Genomic DNA, 18,965 nt, shown 5'->3' with positions numbered 1-18,965 from the left:
GCGACAGGCGTGAATGGAGGGACGAATGGAGACGTGTCGTCTTCAGCGATGAGAGTCGCTTCTGCCTTGGTGCCAATGATGGTCGTATGCGTGTTTGGCGCCGTGCAGGTGAGCGCCACAATCAGGACTGCATACGACCGAGGCACACAGGGCCAACACCCGGCATCATGGTGTGGGGAGCGATCTCCTACACTGGCCGTACACCACTGGTGATCGTCGAGGGGACACTGAATAGTGCACGGTACATCCAAACCGTCATCGAACCCATCGTTCTACCATTCCTAGACCGGCAAGGGAACTTGCTGTTCCAACAGGACAATGCACGTCCGCATGTATCCAGTGCCACCCAACGTGCTCTAGAAGGTGTAAGTCAACTACCCTGGCCAGCAAGATCTCCGGATCTGTCCCCCATTGAGCATGTTTGGGACTGGATGAAGCGTCGTCTCACGCGGTCTGCACGTCCGGCACGAACGCTGGTCCAACTGAGGCGCCAGGTGGAAATGGCATGGCAAGCCGTTCCACAGGACTACATCCAGCATCTCTACGATCGTCTCCATGGGAGAATAGCAGCCTGCATTGCTGCGAAAGGTGGATATACACTGTACTAGTGCCGACATTGTGCATGCTCTGTTGCCTGTGTCTATGTGATCATGTGATGTATCTGACCCCAGGAATGTGTCAATAAAGTTTCCCCTTCCTGGGACAATGAATTCACGGTGTTCTTATTTCAATTTCCAGGAGTGTAGTTCACTTCTGTACTATTTTTCAGTACTCCTCCGTTTTTATTAATCGTTCTCACATAAATACAAAATTTGATAAATTGCTTAGAAAATAATTGGAGAGAGGTACTCTTAACGGGTAGGTGGCAGGTAGCTCTGCAAGGGCCGCCGTCAATCAGCTCGGGACGGATCTGCTACTGAGTGAACACTAGCTATTATTTCATTTTTTAGTTATTTTAAATTCTTGAAGACTGACGTGTGCTCTTCTCTTGCGTTTATCGCGTGTAGTGTATGCACCTGTGGTCTAGGGGTAGCACATTTGATTAGAAATCAAATCGTCCTATGTCCCCTGTTCGAAACCCGCCACTTCTGAAACTTTGGTTAACAATCAGCATTGGTGGCCGGAGACTTCCAGCATAAGAAGTCATCCTTATTCTGCCAATGGCCATGTCAAAGAGGAAGGAGCGGACAGAGGTTCAGTGCACTCTCTTGTCCTTGGGGTGGGAAACTACCCCTCAAGGTGGAAGTATTAGCAATGATCAACGGCGTGAGGGTGCAGAAGACAATGAAAACCATTACACTAAAGCCACATAACGTGCATCCACAGGACATGTGGCCTGTAATTGAAAAAGTTTCATGATGATCTCTCCACTGGCAAGATTCCAGAATAGTTCCCCATTCGGATTTCCTGGAGGGGACTGCCAACGGAGAGGTGACTATGGAAAAAAGATTAAATAACCAGCAAAAGGGTAATGTTCTATGAGTCAGGGAGTGGAATGTCAGAAACCTGAACGTGGAACAGAAACTCTCAGAAGAATGAGCAATACTGCAGCTGAACCAACAGCAACACCAGGAGCTGAAGAGCCATCAGTAACAACAACAAAAGTGAATATGCAGTCAGGGTCATCAAGAAAAACACCAGAAACAGTTTTAGAAAAGAAGAAGGTATCCACAGTCAGCACTAAGTCACCACCAACATCCTATGCAAATATCTCGTCAAGTGCCACAAATCAGTCAGCCCACAACATCCAAGTGGAAACAGCAAAAAATGTGCAGCCACACTCCAAATCAGTACCACTGGAAACTGTGACAAGATTTTCAACACGAAAATGCAGACCTCCAGCATACAGCCAGGATTTTTTATGGGCAAGAACACCAGTAGCTCCCTGCTAGCGGCATACCAAAGGAAAACAGGTGCAGAGCAAAATCTTCATGAACCAAAACTACAAGAAAACCCGGTGAGTGGTGTCAAAAATCATTCCATTGGGAAACAGTCACTATTATCCTTTAAAATATTACACCATAATGTGCAGTCAATGTTTAATAAGTTACTAGAAATAGATCTCTTCCTAAAAACAAAGCCACACTTAGATGTTCTCTGTATTACTGAACACTGGTTAACTGAAGACAAAATTAAAAAAAACGCCACTTGGTGAATTTACTCTAGCTGGTTATTCTTGTCGGAACAAAAGTAAGGGAGGTGGTACAGCAATCTATGTCAAAAAATATTTAAGATACAAAAGCCTCACAAAGTACAATAATATGCAAATAGAAACAGACTTTGAATTCTCCTTAATTATCTTAATAGACTATAACCTATTGATACTGAATGTATATAGAGCCCCTGATGGGAACATCCAAACCTTCAAACACTCCCTCGAAGCACTACTCACAAAAATTCACTCACTAAACAAAAATCTATTAATAAGTGGAGACTTTAATATTGACTTCCTCACACCTGGAAAAAACAAAGATGAATTGTTGAATATTACAAATTCATTCAACCTATCCCCAACTGTAAACACACCAACCAGGATCACAAAAAATTCAAAAACAGCTCTAGATCAGATTTTCATAAACACAGACAAACTACACCACTCAATCGAAGTCATCAGCACAGGTTACAGTGACTATGAATCCCAAATACTAACAGCGAATTTAAATTACACAGGACAATATCCCACAATAACCAAAATGCAAAGGCAATTTAATGATGATAATATAAGGCTTTTTAACTATCTGTTAACGGCTGAAAACTGGGCAGAGGTCTATAAAGAAAATGATGTAAACTACATATTTAATTCCTTCCATGAAACATTTCTCCACCACTTCAATACTGCAGTTCCACTGAAATCCAGGAAAATCGGAAACAAACACACAAACTCATGGGTAACAAAAGGGATAAGGATTTCCAGCCAAAAAAAGCGTGACTTAAAAAATCACATGAAACACCATGACGTCGATGATCAGTTTAGGTCATATTGTAAGACCTATTTTGCAATCTACAGAAAAGTTATCCAACAAGCAAAAAAATTATACAATGATAAATTTATAAAGGAATCTAACAATAAAATAAAAGGATTGTGGACAGTTGTAAAAAATGAAACAAACAGTAAGCAGCAGGTTATAAACAAAACATTAAAACTAAACCTAAATGATGAAGTCACATCAGATCCCCAAAAAATAGTAAATGGTTTTAATGACTATTTTAGCAAAATAGCAGAAAACCTGATAAAGAACAACTGCTACAGACCAAATACTCAACACCAAACACTAATAGAAACCATACCAGTACAGGCATCAATGTTTCTTCCCAAAGTCTCCAATACTGAAGTACTTACAGCTATAAAAGGAGTAAAGAATAAGTACTCCAGTGGTAGTGACAACATTCCTGATTTAATTGTAAAGAAATGTGGAGAATCCATTGTAGAACCCCTAACCCACATAATAAATGCATCCTTTACAATTGGAGTTTTCCTGACCTACTAAAGACTTCTAAATTACCCCACTTCACAAAAAGGGCTCTAAAAATGATGTAGCCAATTACAGGCCCATAGCACAACTCAGCTCATTCTCAAAAATATTTGAAAAATTATTTTACACCAGATTGGAAGACTTTACTAATAAACTATCCTTATTGACAAAACACCAGCATGGTTTTAGAAAGCAAAAGGCAACTACCACAGCTATTTATGAGTATCTCAACAAAACCTTAAAAGCACTGGATAATAAGGAAATCAGTACTGGTATCTTTTTAGATTTATCCAAAGCCTTTGATGTAATTGACCATACCATACTCCTTAAGAAGTTAGCAAATAAAGGCATAAGAGGAATTGCAAACAAATGGTTAGAATCTTACCTGTCAAACAGATTTCAAAAAGTTGAAATTAATTTTGAAAAAAAGAATACAACCACCCATCGATCTACTGTCCACTCCTCTGACACAATGCCCATTAGATATGGTGTGCCACAAGGCTCAATCCTGGGACCCATACTGTTTCTGCTATACATTGATGATATAAGCACGAAGCTTGCTACAGGACATACCACACTATTTGCTGATGACACAAGTATACTAATAATGGGTACTGATACAGAGGACCACAACCAAAAAATTAAACTCCTTATGTCGTCACTCAGCAAATGGTTCAACGAGAACAAACTGATTATAAACATACAGAAAACAACATACATCAACTTCAGACTCTCATCCCAAAAACAAGAAATGCCTGATGTAATTCTAAATAACCAAGAGCTTATGTGTGTGGACTCTGTCAAGTTTCTTGGCATATGGCTTGAAGGAAATCTTAAGTGGGAGACTCACACAAATTATATCTCAAAAAAGCTCTCAACTGTGTGTTACATTTTAAGGATACTCAAAAAATCAGTCACAAAATCTGTTCTCATACATGTATATTATGCTTACTTCCATTCTACATTACAGTATGGAATCATATTTTGGGGGAACTCACCTGGAGGTAGATATATTTTCAAAATGCAAAAACAGGCAATACGCATAATATGTAATCTAAGACATAACGAATCATGCAGACAACATTTCAAAACAAATGGCATTATGACACTGCCCTCTGCTTACATTTATAATATCATCTCATTTGTCAAGTCATACCTGTTAAACAATGACTGCACACTAAAATTCAATGGAGATATTCATAACTACGCAACAAGGCAGCAATCTGACCTACATATGATTCAGTCCAAAACTACCTGCTACCAAAAAAGTATTTTAAATGTTGGGATACAAATGTATAATAATTTACCCAATGAAATCAAAGCAACAAAGAACCCAAGAGCCTTCTCACATAAGTTAAAAAAATATGTCTTGGACCATTGTTTTTATGCAGTTGATCATTTTTTTGAAAGGGATTAAAAATGTAAACAATATGATAAATGTTCAATTAGGTCTGAAAATTATATACTGTACATGTCTATGAAATATACTGGATTATTATATACTGTGCATGTCTATGAAATACACTGGACTACTTTACTATTACATTTGTATTGGCTGTTTGTATTTTACCATACAACATTTGTATTTACTGTTTTGTTAAAGATAGCTAACTTCCTCATTGCAAAATAATGTAAAATCAATTTATTAAATATTACTTGTAAATATGTTCCCTTGACCTGTCCAATATCGTATGTACAACCTTACAATTCTATGATTTGTATTAACTGTTTTGTTTAAGATAGATAATTTCCTTGCTACAAAATAATGTAAAAATAAATTTTTAAAAATTACTTGTAAATAGCTCTCTTGACCTATCCAATATCATATGTACAGCTGTATAATACTATGATTGCCTGGATCAATAAAAATACAATACAATACAATACAATATAAAATCTGAAAATGGAAATGCAAAGGCTCAATCTAGATATAAGTAGGGGTCAGTGAAGTGAAATGGAAAGAATGCAAGGATTTCTAGTCAGATTAATGTAGGGGAGTATCAACAGCAGCAGAAAATTCTATAATGGGAATAGGATTTGGGATGATTAAGAAGATAGGGCAGAGAGTGTGTTGCAGTGAACAGTTCAATGATAGGGTTGCTCTTACAGAAGCAACAGCAAACCAACACTCCAATACTGACAACGACAGTTCAGGTATACATGCTGACATCGCAAGTTGAAGATGAAGAGACAGAGAGAATGTGTATGTGACTTTTTCCAACAACTGGACATGGTTTATCTTCAATGGATCTACAATAGATTATAGTATGAAGAGGGGCTAACTCAACCTCAAATTCAGTATAGAATCTGACAGCAATTCTATTGGGGCCTGGAAGCTTTGTTCAATTGTAACAATTTCAAATTACACTAATACTTAATTCATTCATCTGTTCAGTGGTACAAGGATTAAATTGGGCAATTCTCTTGGGTCCTCCTTTGTAAAAGAACATTTGAAAACAGAGTTAAGAATTTGAGCTTTTGCTTTGATACTGTCAGTGTCAGTTCCTTTCTCATTCACTAGGGACTGGACACTAACTTTGGTGCCACTAACAGCCTTTACATATTACGAGAATTTCTTTGGATTTTGTGAAATGCCATTTGACAATATTCTGCTAAGGTAGTCATTGAAGGCATCACACATTGCTCTCTTGACAGCCTAATGCGTTTCATTCAGCATCTCTGTATCCATAGCCCTGCGCTTTATTTTACACATATTACGTGGTAATCCGTGTTTCCTTAGAAGTTTCTTTCCAGTGACTGTATAGCATGGAGGTCCCCTCCCATCATGAACTGTTGAACTGGCTACACATCTATCCAGTGTATGGTCGACTATTCTTTTAAACTTGTGCCAGAGTTCCTCTACATTCTCCTGACCTGTGCTGAAAGTTTCAAGTTCCTCATTGATATATGACACTACTAATTTTTTATCTAGTTTAATGAGCATATATATCTTTCTGCTTGTTTTAGTTGTCCTTTGTAATCATTGTTGCCACAACCACATCCTGGTCACTGATACCAGTTTCTATGTGGACATCCTCAGTGATGTCAGGTGTATTTGTTGGCATTAGATTTAATATATTTCTGTCATGGATGGGGTTCCTAAACATCTGTTCTAGATAGTTTTCAGACAAGGCATTTAGTAATGTTTCACAGTGTATCTTAACTTATCATGCCCACCACTAACAAAACAGTAATTTTCTCAGTTAATTGTTGGATGATTAAAAGTCTCCACTGATGATTACATTATGATTGGGGAACTTATGTACAAGTGAACTGAAGTTTTCTCTAAAGTTTTTGATTAAATCAGAGATGAGCCTTCCCGTTAGTCTATCCTTTCAATATACACTTAAATTTTCCCCAAAAATCTCACTGCTATCAGTTTCAAGTTTCAACCAGCTTTCTGTAACTAGTACTGTACTGGTTAATGGATTGTTTTACCTAGTTTCTTTTAAATGTCATTAACAAAAACTACACCAGAATTCTGTTGTTCATCCTGGAGCTTTGATTTTTCTTTGTAAAACAGTGTTTTCTAACCTAGTACTTGTTACCTTTTATTGCTACTGTACTGTTGTTGTGGATCAGAGATAACCAAGCTATTTGAGCTCATTGCCATAAGAACTGTGAAACCTGTCTCTGTCATGTGAATGTATAATACTTGCAAGAAAATTGGAGCTTATTTTCATTCTTTTGCAAGCATTTTTTGTTGCTGAGGTTTCAAGGCATTCACTGTAAAGCTCGAGCTCTATCTTAGCAAATATGTGAGCTAGCTCAGCTTGTTTCTGACTGTCTATAAGGGACAGTCAAATGAAAACTGAACACCTGCAAAAACGGACTATAGAATGATTATGGTGAAAGATTTGGCCTGTATGGAGGATGTGGCAGTATTTCCAAATCAAATCACCAAAGCATATCCTTTGTCTGATTGGCAGTATGGAGGCAAGTGCTATCATGCGACAGGATTATTCCTCTGCTTCATCAGTTTCTTGATGTGGAACCATAATCAGTGTGCTGTGCTATGAAGACACTTCACAGAACCTGAGACATGATATAAATCAAAACCTCCAGGAATGCTCTGGTACAAAATCGTCCTGTTGCGCAATAACTCCCACTCTTACATTGTCAGTCACCCGAAGTCTACCCTTTGGTTGAAAACACTGCACAATCTTCCATGCAGCACAGATCTTTTACCATGTGATTTTCACATCTTTGGCAACCTGAAGAAAGACATGTGGATGTCAGTTTCTGTTGGACAAGGAGGTGCAAGAGTGAGTGTGGTTCTGGATCCATGGCCTACTGTATTCTGTGAAACAGGAATTAATTGACTCCTCTCCCAGTGGCCTGAATGTCTTAACACACATGGTGATTACTTTTTATTGGAACCCTCCTATGGTCCTGTTGTGCCAGGTGTTCAGTTTTCATTTGGCTGCCCCTCATACACCTATATTTATACTCTGTAAACCATGGGGGAAGTGTGTGACAGAGGGTACATCCTATTTTACTACTTATTAGGGTTTTTTCCCATTTCATCCACATAAGGAGTACGGGATGAATGACTATTTAAGTGCCTCTGTGCATGCTTCAATTAATCTAATCTTATTCTCATGATCCTTACTGGAGTGTTATGTAGGAGATTGTAGTATATCCTTGGACTTACTGTTTAAAGCCAGTTCTTCCAACTTTGTGATTAGGTTTTTCCAGGATAGCTTACATCTGTCTTCAAGTGTCTGCCAGTTCATTTGTTTCAGTGTCTCTGCGACACTCTTGTGCAGGTCAAACTAACTTGTGATTATTTGTGTTGCCCTTCTCTGTATATGTTCAATGCTCCCTGTTAGTCCTGTTTGGTACAGGTCCCACACTCTTAAGCAATATCCAAGAATGGATTGCACAAATGATTTGTAAGCAATCTTCTTTGTAGACTCAGTGCATTTCCCTAGAATTCTACCAATAAACCTAAGTCTGTTATCTATTTTCCCATGACTGAGCCTATGTGATCATTCCATACAGATACTGTAGTCATAGGATATTATGTTATTTTGTTTCGTGAAGTGCACAGTTTTATATTTTCGAACATTTGGAACAAGTTGCCAGTCTTTGCACCAATTTGAAATCTTATCCGGTCCTGACTCAGTATTTGTGCAGCTTCTCACAAACTGTCATCCTTCATTGTACATAACTATCATTTTACTATTAAGGTTACTGTTAATATTGGGTACAAGGTCATTACCATACAACATGAACAGCAGAAGGCACACACATTTCCCTGGCCACACCCAAAACTACTTCTACACCTGAGGATGATGCTCCATCCAAGATAATATGCTGTGTCTTCCGTACCAAAAAATTCTCAATCCAGTCACAAATTTCACTTGATACCTCACATGATCATACTTCTGATAATAAGCTTAGGTGTGATACTAAGTAAAGTGTTTTTCAGAAATCAAGAAATGCTCTACCTACCTGACAGCCTTGATCCATGGCTTTCAGTGTGTCATGTGGAAAATATGTGAGTTAGGTCTTACACGATCCATGTTTTTGAGATCCGTGCTGGGTGGCATGGGGGAGGTCATTCTTTTTGAGACACCTCATTATGTTTAAGATCAAAATATGTTCTAATATTCTACAACAAACTGATGTCAAGGATATTGTATGGTAGTTTTGTGCATCACTTTCATTACCTTTCTTGTAGACAGGTATGACTTGTGCTTTCTTCCAAGCACTGGGCATGGGTTTTTATTCAAGGAATCAATGAAAGATTATAGTTAACAGAGGGCTTAACACAGCCACAAATTGGATATAGAACCTCATAGGGATTCCATTGGGCTCAGAGGCATTGTTCAATTTCCCCTGTACAGGTTTTAAAGAGGAAGTCCATTTTCTCCATCTGCCTGTGAGTCATGTAAAAAGTGTTCCTTGTGTATTAATATTTTTACTGCTTATGTATTGTGGCTCAGAGTTGGAGATGAGGCCAACCTAGAATTTGCCTAAACAAGTGTGCCAACATGCCAAAAAACTTCACACATTCTCACCATTATAGTAAACTGATGGTTGTTAATTCAGTGTACATCTAGCACAACTGCCTGTCTCATAAGACAATGTGCAGAGAGTGAAGCTATAGGATCTGATGAGAATGTTCAGAGATTCAGACTTGAAAATTGATTCTTGATATTCCCCAAGTAGATTTGCATGTCATATCAGACAATTTTTCTTCGAGTTTCTATCATTACATATTGTATAGCACTTCTGTTAAGTACTCCATTTGCTATCCTTCTCTGTGTTCACTCAGTGTCTCCTACTCAGCTGTTCTGTCCACTCAAAGCATTAGAGAATAAATCCTTCCTCTACGTCTGTCTTACTTATATCTTTGCTATTCTCTTAGTTTTCTCTTCTTGTCTCTTGTAATGATCCCAGTATTACAAGCAGCTGAATCACTCCATCACTAGGTACATACTACATACCTTTCTGAAATGTGACATACCGTTACTTCTTCTTAGTTTTCTCTTCTTGTCTCTTGTAATGATCCCAGTATTACAAGCAGCTGAATCACTCCATCACTAGGTACATACTACATACCTTTCTGAAATGTGACATACCGTTACTTCTTTGTATTCTGACATGAAAAAAATAGGAAATATAATGATATCAAATAACACTGTGAGCTAAGAATGAAGTTCTCACTATGACATTCTTGTGTAGGCCAATAACACATTCTCAATTTTCGTGTCTTGTCAAATCTGGGTAAAACATGAAGCTTTAGACCTGCGTCTTGTGATTTTTCATCAGGGCTTCGACAATTACCTCCATCAACATCAACAGCAACAGACTGCCAGTGACTACTGATGAAGTCAGTGGAGGGCAATCATTGAATGCTTGATGTTTTCCCAAGATTTGACATAACAAGAAAACTGAAAAATGGTTTGTACAGCACTGGGGTATATTTGGAGGTCATGCCCGGTGGCATGGGGGAGGTCATTCTTTTTGAGACACCTCATTATGTTTAAGATCAAAATATGTTCTAATATTCTACAACAAACTGATGTCAAGGATATTGTATGCTAGTTTTGTGCATCATTTTCATTACTTTTCTTGTAGACAGGTATGACTTGTGCTTTCTTCCAAGCACTGGGCATGGGTTTTTATTCAAGGAATCAACGAAAGATTATAGTTAACAGAGGGCTTAACAGGGATTCCAATGGGCCCAGAGGCATTGTTCAATTTCCCCTGTACAGGTTTTAAAGAGGAAGTCCATTTTCTCCATCTGCCTGTGAGTCATTGAATGCTTGATGTTTTCCCCAGATTTGACATGACAAGAAAACTGAAAATGGTTTGTACAGCACTGGGGTATATTTGGAGGTCATGCCCAGTATCACTTCCAAAAATAACTACTCAAGCAGACATGCATGCAATGTTCACTGCCTGCCAAGAAAAAAATGTGAAGCACTTAGCAGACATGATCATATATCAATTTAATATCCTACCTGTGCACATCATTGGTATATATGAAATGATTAAATTGCAGTTCCCTGCATCAGGTAGAGTGGCCACCAGAGCATTAGTGCTAGTCATGTTTACTGTTGTTACCAGACCTGGTAGGGTATACACCATCCATCCAAAAAGTTCCTAGACTGATTTTGCTCCTGGCATCAGCTGGATTATGTGTCTTCAAGATGTAATACGACAAATGGTCTATAAGACCAGAAATGTGTTTTCTCAACAGTGACATGTCACAGACAAATCAAATATATTCTAACATTTCAACAAGCAGTTGAGAATGACTATAAATATGAAATCATCATCTGTGAAATAAATAATTTACAGCCAAATTGCAGAAATTTCTTTCAAGAAAAAATCTTTTACAAACATCAGGAACAATAAAGTCCTATAATGCTTCTGTGGAGAACCTCAGATATAGTTTTGGTTTTGGTACATGACTTCCCACTAATTACTATGAACTGTGGCCTTGAATCCAGTCACAGACTCCATAGGCATGCCATTTGATTGGGAGCTGCTTGTGAGGAACTGTATCAAAAGCCTTCTGGAAATCTATAAATATGGAATTAACTTGAGATTTCCTGTTGGTAGCATCTTTAATCTGTGTGAATAAAGAAGCACTTGTGATTCACAAGAATTATATTTTTGAAGTCTGTGCTGGTTATGTGTCTTTCTTGGAGGTATTTCATAATGTATATACACCAAAATTCTATTAATAATAAGTATCAATGATATGGGTCTCTAATTCGGGTCTCTAATTCCTTCCCTGTGTACTAGATTGACCTGTGCAACTTTCCAGTCTGTGAATACAAATGTTTCATTGAGCATCTATCTATCTATCTATCTATCTATCTATCTATCTTCTATACACACGTAAACTGAACACCCTTGCCTCAGTTTAGTCTGCATGTTATGGCTAACATCAGGAAGTACCGTAGGCATTTTCATACAGTTTTACAGATAAATAGACTGTTTTATGAGGAAGGTCTGTTTATTATCATTTATAAACATTTAGTACAAACTGACTGAACTATGACGATTTAGCATCTTGTGCCACTAAGAAAACGCCACCGTTGTTATCTGACTGTGCATGGCACAATGGCTTGGAATCGCTTTAGCTCATGTGTGCTCCATACAAGTGCTACGTAGCAGAGGGTACTTCATAACATTACATGGCAGAAGAAGCTTTGTACAAATGTTAAGTGGTGAAGGATGCTTTTTACTGATGTTGTGTGACATAGGGGCATCTTACCAGCGTTATGTGGAAGTGGGTGCTCCTTACCAATGTGTGTGGCAGAATGTGCTTCATGATAATGTTTCATGTCAGTGTCTTGTACCAAAGTTGCATGGTAGAGGGTGCTGTGTGCTAATGTTGCATTGTGGAGGATGCTCTGTACCAGTGTTGTGTGGCAGTGGGTGCCTCATACCACATTGTAGATCACACAAAAAATGTAGCTCTCACCGCACTGGTTCTGGAGTCAGTCATCTGGCAAGTAACTAGTGCTGATTTGTTGTGGTCAGGTGGATAATAACATATTGGATTGCAGTCAGGCAGCTGGCATGCGCATGTAGCTCTTACTGAGCTGGTGCTACAGTCAGACAGATTAGGTGGTGCGTATACTCACAGCATCCACCTTTGCCACATGTCATTCTGAATGCCAATTAAATATGGAACATATAATTTGCACCTTCTGAGAACTTTCCTGTCATGTACTGCTTAAATGGTTTAAGTCATTGTCTGGCCATAAATACTTTGTGCTACTCTTGTGCAGCCAGGAGAGGAGGGTTGCTAGTTTGGGCCTATATGATAAAAATTGAGCTGTTTCATCAACATATTATGAAAGGAACATACTTGGTATACAGTAAGGATTCAGAGACTTCCCTGTGAAAAGTGACTAAAGTTGGTTTGGCTACCATAAGGGTATCCACTTCCAAATTGCACAAGTTGGCAGCTGCTCATGATTCAAATTCTAGAGTAGTTACTAAATCTTCATTGTTGAGTGAACTTCAGAAGACTGCTTTTGGTACAGTAACTTCAATTTTGTGGCTCTGTTGTTGGTAAAATTACCATTGCTTTCACACAGGTATTGATTGTGTCTTGCTACTAGTATTCTTAACATTTGTGCATAGTGACATTGTACAACCCATTAACTCACATATTATAAGCCATGCAGATGACATTATAATATTCTTCTGTGGTAGATAATGTAAGGAGTTAGAATCTTTTGCTGCTAGTGGGGTAACAAACAGGATTAACAAAACACTTCATCAATTAGAGGTGCAAGGTGAATGTTGCCAAATCTCAATTACTGGCATTTCAAACAGGCAGGCATCACCACAATGATAGAAGTAGTATACACTACTGGAGAACCATTAATACACCCTTTTAGAGGTTTCCAATTCACTCAAGATTTATTGTTGCCACAGCACATATAGAGTACACGAAATGATTACATTTACAGATCAATAGCACGAGCAGTTCTGAGGTACTAGGTATCAATCCTTGCTGAAACACCTGTGTTAGTACAGGGTATAACCTCCACAAGCAGCAATGCAGGCACTGATTCTGCTATCCAGTCAATTGTATGGACAGAGAAAACTGTCCTGGTGTATGTTATGCCATATCTGCTTGACCTGTTGATGTAGTTCTGTAAGAGTTGTTGGCTGATGAGTCACATTAGTCATTTTTCATTCCATTATACTGCACACATGCACGATTGGAGACAAGTCCAGAGATTGTGCTGGCCAGGGAAGCTGCTACATGTCTTGCAGAGCATGTTGAGTTTCATGGGCTGTGTGCGGGCAAGCACTGTCCTGTAGCAACAAGACATCATCTTCCTGTTGGAAGAATGGAAAAAAGGATGAGTCTAACAACATTCTACATTTATCAGGCACTAGTTCTAGTTATTGTCCCCTCCAGAAACACCAAAGGTGAATGAGAGTTGTAGGTTATCGCACCCCAGTCTGTAAGACATGGGATGGGGTCAGTGTTTCTTGGCTGTATGCACTCTATGAGACAACATTCACCAGGTCTGTGTTGTAAGTACAAATGACCATCACTTGCATGCTTTCTTCGCTGAAGAATACTGCTCGCCATTCTTCTTCCAAGTGATCTTCTGATGGCACTCTTTGAGCCGTGCATGTTAATGCTGTAGCACGAGTGGAAGACGGGCTAGAGGTGTGCATGCCTGTAGTCCCAATGCTAATAACCAGTTTGCAATAGTTCGTGTTGACTCATCTGAATTCACAAGCCATCTTTTTTGTGATGTGGTAGCTCTATGATCTGCCACTGCAGCCCTTACAATTTGATTATCCTGGCGGACATCTGTGCAGTGTTGACATACAGAACCTCACTTGCATGTTTGTAAATGTTCAACAATACCACTGATACCAGCATTGTTTCAACATTGTTGCAGGACGTTCAACTTGTGTGGCAGTTCTCCAAAAAGACCATTCCATCACTTTGAAGGCCACAGTTTGACCTCTTTCAAACTTGCTCTTTTGGCTGTAGGAAGCATGAGTGCATCTCTGTGGCATGGTTACCTGCTTGCTTAACACTTTTGCACCACACTGAGGCTTCTGGCCATTAGGGTAGATACAGATGGAGCTCTCATAGCTATGCCATAATGCTATCTATTGGCAGACGACACTGAAACCATTATCAGACCATCTGCTATTCCCCATATGGTGTATGCTATTATCATGTCAAAATCAATGTAGTCTCTCCAAGTGTAGTAATTTTTTTTCCAGCAACAGAAACTGGCAGCTGAAGGTTTCTGGATGTGTACATTGATGAGAATCTGCAAAGGCAAACCATATTTATTTTGTATGTGGAAAAGTCAGTACTGGCTTATATCTCCATAGCCAGCACACAGAGATAGTTCCTAGCCAAAAATTAAAAGTAGCATACTGTAAAAAACAAATTACTGCTTTCTTAACTATGCTATTTAATTATGGGGCCTTGCAGCTAATGTATACTTAAAAAAGTTTTTTATGAGTCAGCTAACTGCAGTTTTCAAGTACACTTGTCTGCGTGGTCATAACATCAGAACAAAATATAATCACTTTTGGAAAACAATTAAAAATGAAGGAGGAACAATTGTACTATGTAACATATTTCTTGAATGTAATTATTGTCATATTATTATTTCTAACATGTGCAAAAGCCATCACTGTGCTGACTCCATACAAAGAAAATGTGATATTCTTAGATTTGGTGTAACAAACTACCAAACTATCTAAGAACATGCAAGGGGATTGATTTTTAGACAAAACTGAAAACTTTTCTGATAGAAAACTGTTTATATTTATTCAATGAATTTTAAGACACTGCTCTCTGCTTTGATTTTTCTACAAGGTAACAGCAACAAACATGGCACCAGCAACTTAATTTGCTTTATACTTTCTGTAGACCATTGGGTTGTTGGTAAAAACTTTGGTTTTAGCTTACCTCCAACAGTACATAGCTAATTTTGAGTAGGTGATAATGATTTCTGCTTCAGCATCTTCAATGAGCGCGTGGAGCTCTGAATCTTTCCCACCACAAGTATGACAATTTACAACAGTGATACCAATATCTTCTAGGTGTATCCCTGTCCTGTGTTTGACCTGCTCTCTTGGAGGCTGTGCCCCTGTTGGTACTTTTCTGAGACCTTGTAACCTGTAAAATCTCCCCAGTCCACTCCATACTGTCTCCACTACCCATGTAACCAACTCATGTATGTAGTGGGCTCCTGATCTTTTTAATGGATGTGTTTTGCATAACTGGTGGACCTTACATCCAACAATTTTAAGTGCAAACACAGTAAACATGAGGAGCTGCAAATCCAAATGATGGATACTGATACTCTTCCACCCTATGATGTATGTCAAGAAAGCTGCAGCTTACACAGTGACGCAACAATTTGAGCTTCTGATTCAGGACCTTCACTTGGTTCTGTACAGAAGTACTGTAATTGGACCTGTCAATGATGATGCAAGTGGTGAGCTTCACTTTCATCTTTCAAGCAAGACTGGTTGTCTTTACTTCAGATAGCTGCTGGAAACCAAAGAAAATTTTTTGTGATCTGAAACAGTGCACATCATTGGTACTGACAAGAGCCACTACCTGCAGTTGGTTGCACCCTATGCTGTTCATGGCACCTGGTAAGACCCACTCCACATCTGGGATGCACACACAGTGCAAACTGCATTTCTTCTCATCCCTGGCAGCCATCTCCCTAAAAGGCTCCATCACATGCCTAATAACATAAAATTAGAGCCACCAACCACCGATAATCCTACTCTACATAGATACATGTACCTTGCAAGCAGAGAGGCATCATCTGGAACAGGGAAAATGTTTGCAGCTAGTTCAAATCATTATCAGTGACAGGTAGCATTTGAAACGTATTTGTCGTATAAACCAGAGAGGCTTTTTAGGTGTTTCAATGACCATCATGATTTATGTATTTTAAATATTTTTAGTTTTAGAAGTACAAATTGTTCCAGATACTGGTGACGCACAGTAATAAGATATTTTGTGTGCAATCCATATTTCACTAATATTCTGTGAGTAAAGTGAAATAAAGTTTAATGAAACTCTGTATTCTGATTATAGTGTAACAAGACTTTCCACAATGACCAAAGCTTCAGACAGCTCAGTGGCCGGACCAGATGTCTATGCAGAATTTATTACTGCTGGGAAGAAACTGGCATCACCACCTCCTGGTGAGGAGCTGGTCATTAGTGGTATATCTGGACATTTTCCAAAAAGTGTTGGACTCTATGAGCTCCAGGATAATCTTAAGAACTTACATGATCTGATGAGTGATTATGGACATTACTGGCAAGGAGGTCAGTAACATTTTGTTTCACTGAAATATCTGATTATTTATCCAATATTCCTACTAGAATTTTTGTGTTGCATGCATAATTATGTTGTATGACTATTCTTTTAGAACTAAACCTGTACTGACTTGTGTTTTGTATCACATTACTCAAAGGCATAGCAGTTGATTCTGTCTACTTTTTTAAGTTTTGTAGGTATTGCATTTTCCTCTGTTGTGGATTTCTGGATGTTCTACATTTCAAGTGCCAAGGTGGTTTATAATGTTTCCAGTTCTCTCTCTTTTTTTTCACCTTCATTGAAATGTAAGTCATGTGATTAGCGAACTGCTGTAAAAGAGGTATTCATGAAGTAATCTTCAACTGGCTATTAAAAAAAGGAAAAAAAAAACCAGATACATTTTTATGTACAATCTGTACTTATATGTTGACATTACTTCTCCTTAGAGTCACCACCCAAATTCAAACATTTGACATCGTCTTCTTTATTCCTTCATTAAAGAATGGTACCACCAAGTGCTTCAGTCAGTTGCTGACGGCATCCTAGAACTCATAGTTGGTCATGAAACACTGAGTAGCCAGTCAGGTCTTGGAGAAGAGAGGAAGATCACTTGGTGCCAAGTCAGACTACAGAGAGAATCCTAAAAAATTCCCCATTCAAAAATTGTGAGTTTTCTTTTTCTTCTGTTTGTGATATAGGTCACGCATCATCATAAAAGTGAATGATTCCTTTGGTATTCATCTGTGCCTTTTGGATTTTTGTAACACTCTTAAAAAATCTGTAATGTCGCAGTATTATCATGTCTTACTCTCACAAAATCTGTTGTCAAAATTGTTTTCTGATCTCAAAGAAGCTTTATCCATCGTTTTGTAGTTTGGTTGAATTTTTTGGACTCGTTTGGAAAATAAGTGTCCACCCACTGCTTGGACTGTTATCTAGTCTCACGAGTTCACATGCTACACCTATCTCTCATGCCCAGGCATGATTCTGTTCAGTAATTCCTCTCTCTCTTCATGGTAGTGCTGAAGGAATGTTAATGCTAAACCGGTTCTTTCAGTTTTTGGACATCTTTTACCTGTAGACGTTTTGGCACTACCACACTTAAAACTTTTTGTAATATATCGTCCCTATGACATGGTGAAGGAGGGTTGACCTTGAAATCTGAGGCATGTCTTCAGAATGTTCAGAAATTTTGAACCAACATCTCATAAATATAATTTCGTCATCGTGTTGCACAAGTGGTGACTTTTGAGTTTTTGTAAGTTATCAATTAAAGCTTTCAAGTACTCTTCCTGAGATTTAACCACTGTTACCATTTCTGCCCTGTCAGTTGCGACCAACTGTTTGAAGGTAATACTGTCTGGCATTTCCTCATCATATTTGTGAAACCATTCAATAACAGTTTCCTTACCAGGGTATTTATTACACAAACTCATCATGCAGTCATAACTGTTAGTGTCACAGACCATTAAATCTAGTAACTCTTTGTAGTTAAGATCACCAAGTTTTGCACCTGCAATAATCATTTTGACATTTTGATGATATAAACAAACACATATGGAGTGTGTCCCTGAGGATCCAGCCAAAATACACCACGTAGGGCAGAGGTCACAAAATTTTGACCTTCCAATTTTGCATTCAGGATGAGAATTTTTGAAGGCTACATAAAGTTCATTTAAATTTGACAGCATTTGTTACTTTAACTCCATTTATAAGAACTCTTTTGCTATCTTTGCAACCTGGGCACATTCTATTGTTTTCACCATCTTCAAAAAACTGCTGGATCTTTTTAATTATTTCTTCAAGTGATGGAAAAATGCCTTGCTTTTTCACTAATTTTTGGGTTAGTTTAACCAAACAATGAGAAATATTGAATTCATGATCTATTTTTTTTCTCTTGACCACGAGTCAGGGAGAAAACTTAAAATTTTAACTTTTTCCTCCTTAGATGTCACTGAACATTTAATTTTTAATTTCTCTATTAAGCTCAAATATTCAGTGTCAGATGATGCTGGTGGTAGGTTTTCTTCTTCTTTAGAAATAGTGCTGGTATCTGTATTATTAAAGCTTGATTGCAAGTCTTTTCTAATTTTGTCTGAAATTTTTTGTACCTTATTTTCAATAGATGCTTTTCTTTTTCTGCTACTTAATTTTATTATTTTCAAAGCAGGAGGTAT

General features: G+C 38.2%; 1 protein-coding gene across 1 annotated transcript in view; it reads left to right on the top strand.

Annotated features, from left to right (window-relative positions):
* Nucleotides 1-18,965, top strand: part of LOC126203689 (fatty acid synthase-like) — a 469,334-nt gene that overhangs the window by 14,760 nt on the left and 435,609 nt on the right. The window contains exon 2 of the mRNA XM_049938059.1: nucleotides 16,561-16,796. Coding sequence (XP_049794016.1) covers nucleotides 16,580-16,796 — 217 coding nt within the window. The 5' untranslated portion in view covers nucleotides 16,561-16,579. The remainder of the gene's footprint in view (nucleotides 1-16,560; nucleotides 16,797-18,965) is intronic.

This window comes from Schistocerca nitens, chromosome 9 (assembly GCF_023898315.1).
Source record: "Schistocerca nitens isolate TAMUIC-IGC-003100 chromosome 9, iqSchNite1.1, whole genome shotgun sequence".
NCBI lineage: Eukaryota > Metazoa > Arthropoda > Insecta > Orthoptera > Acrididae > Schistocerca > Schistocerca nitens.
This window is presented reverse-complemented; position numbering and strand designations above follow the sequence as displayed.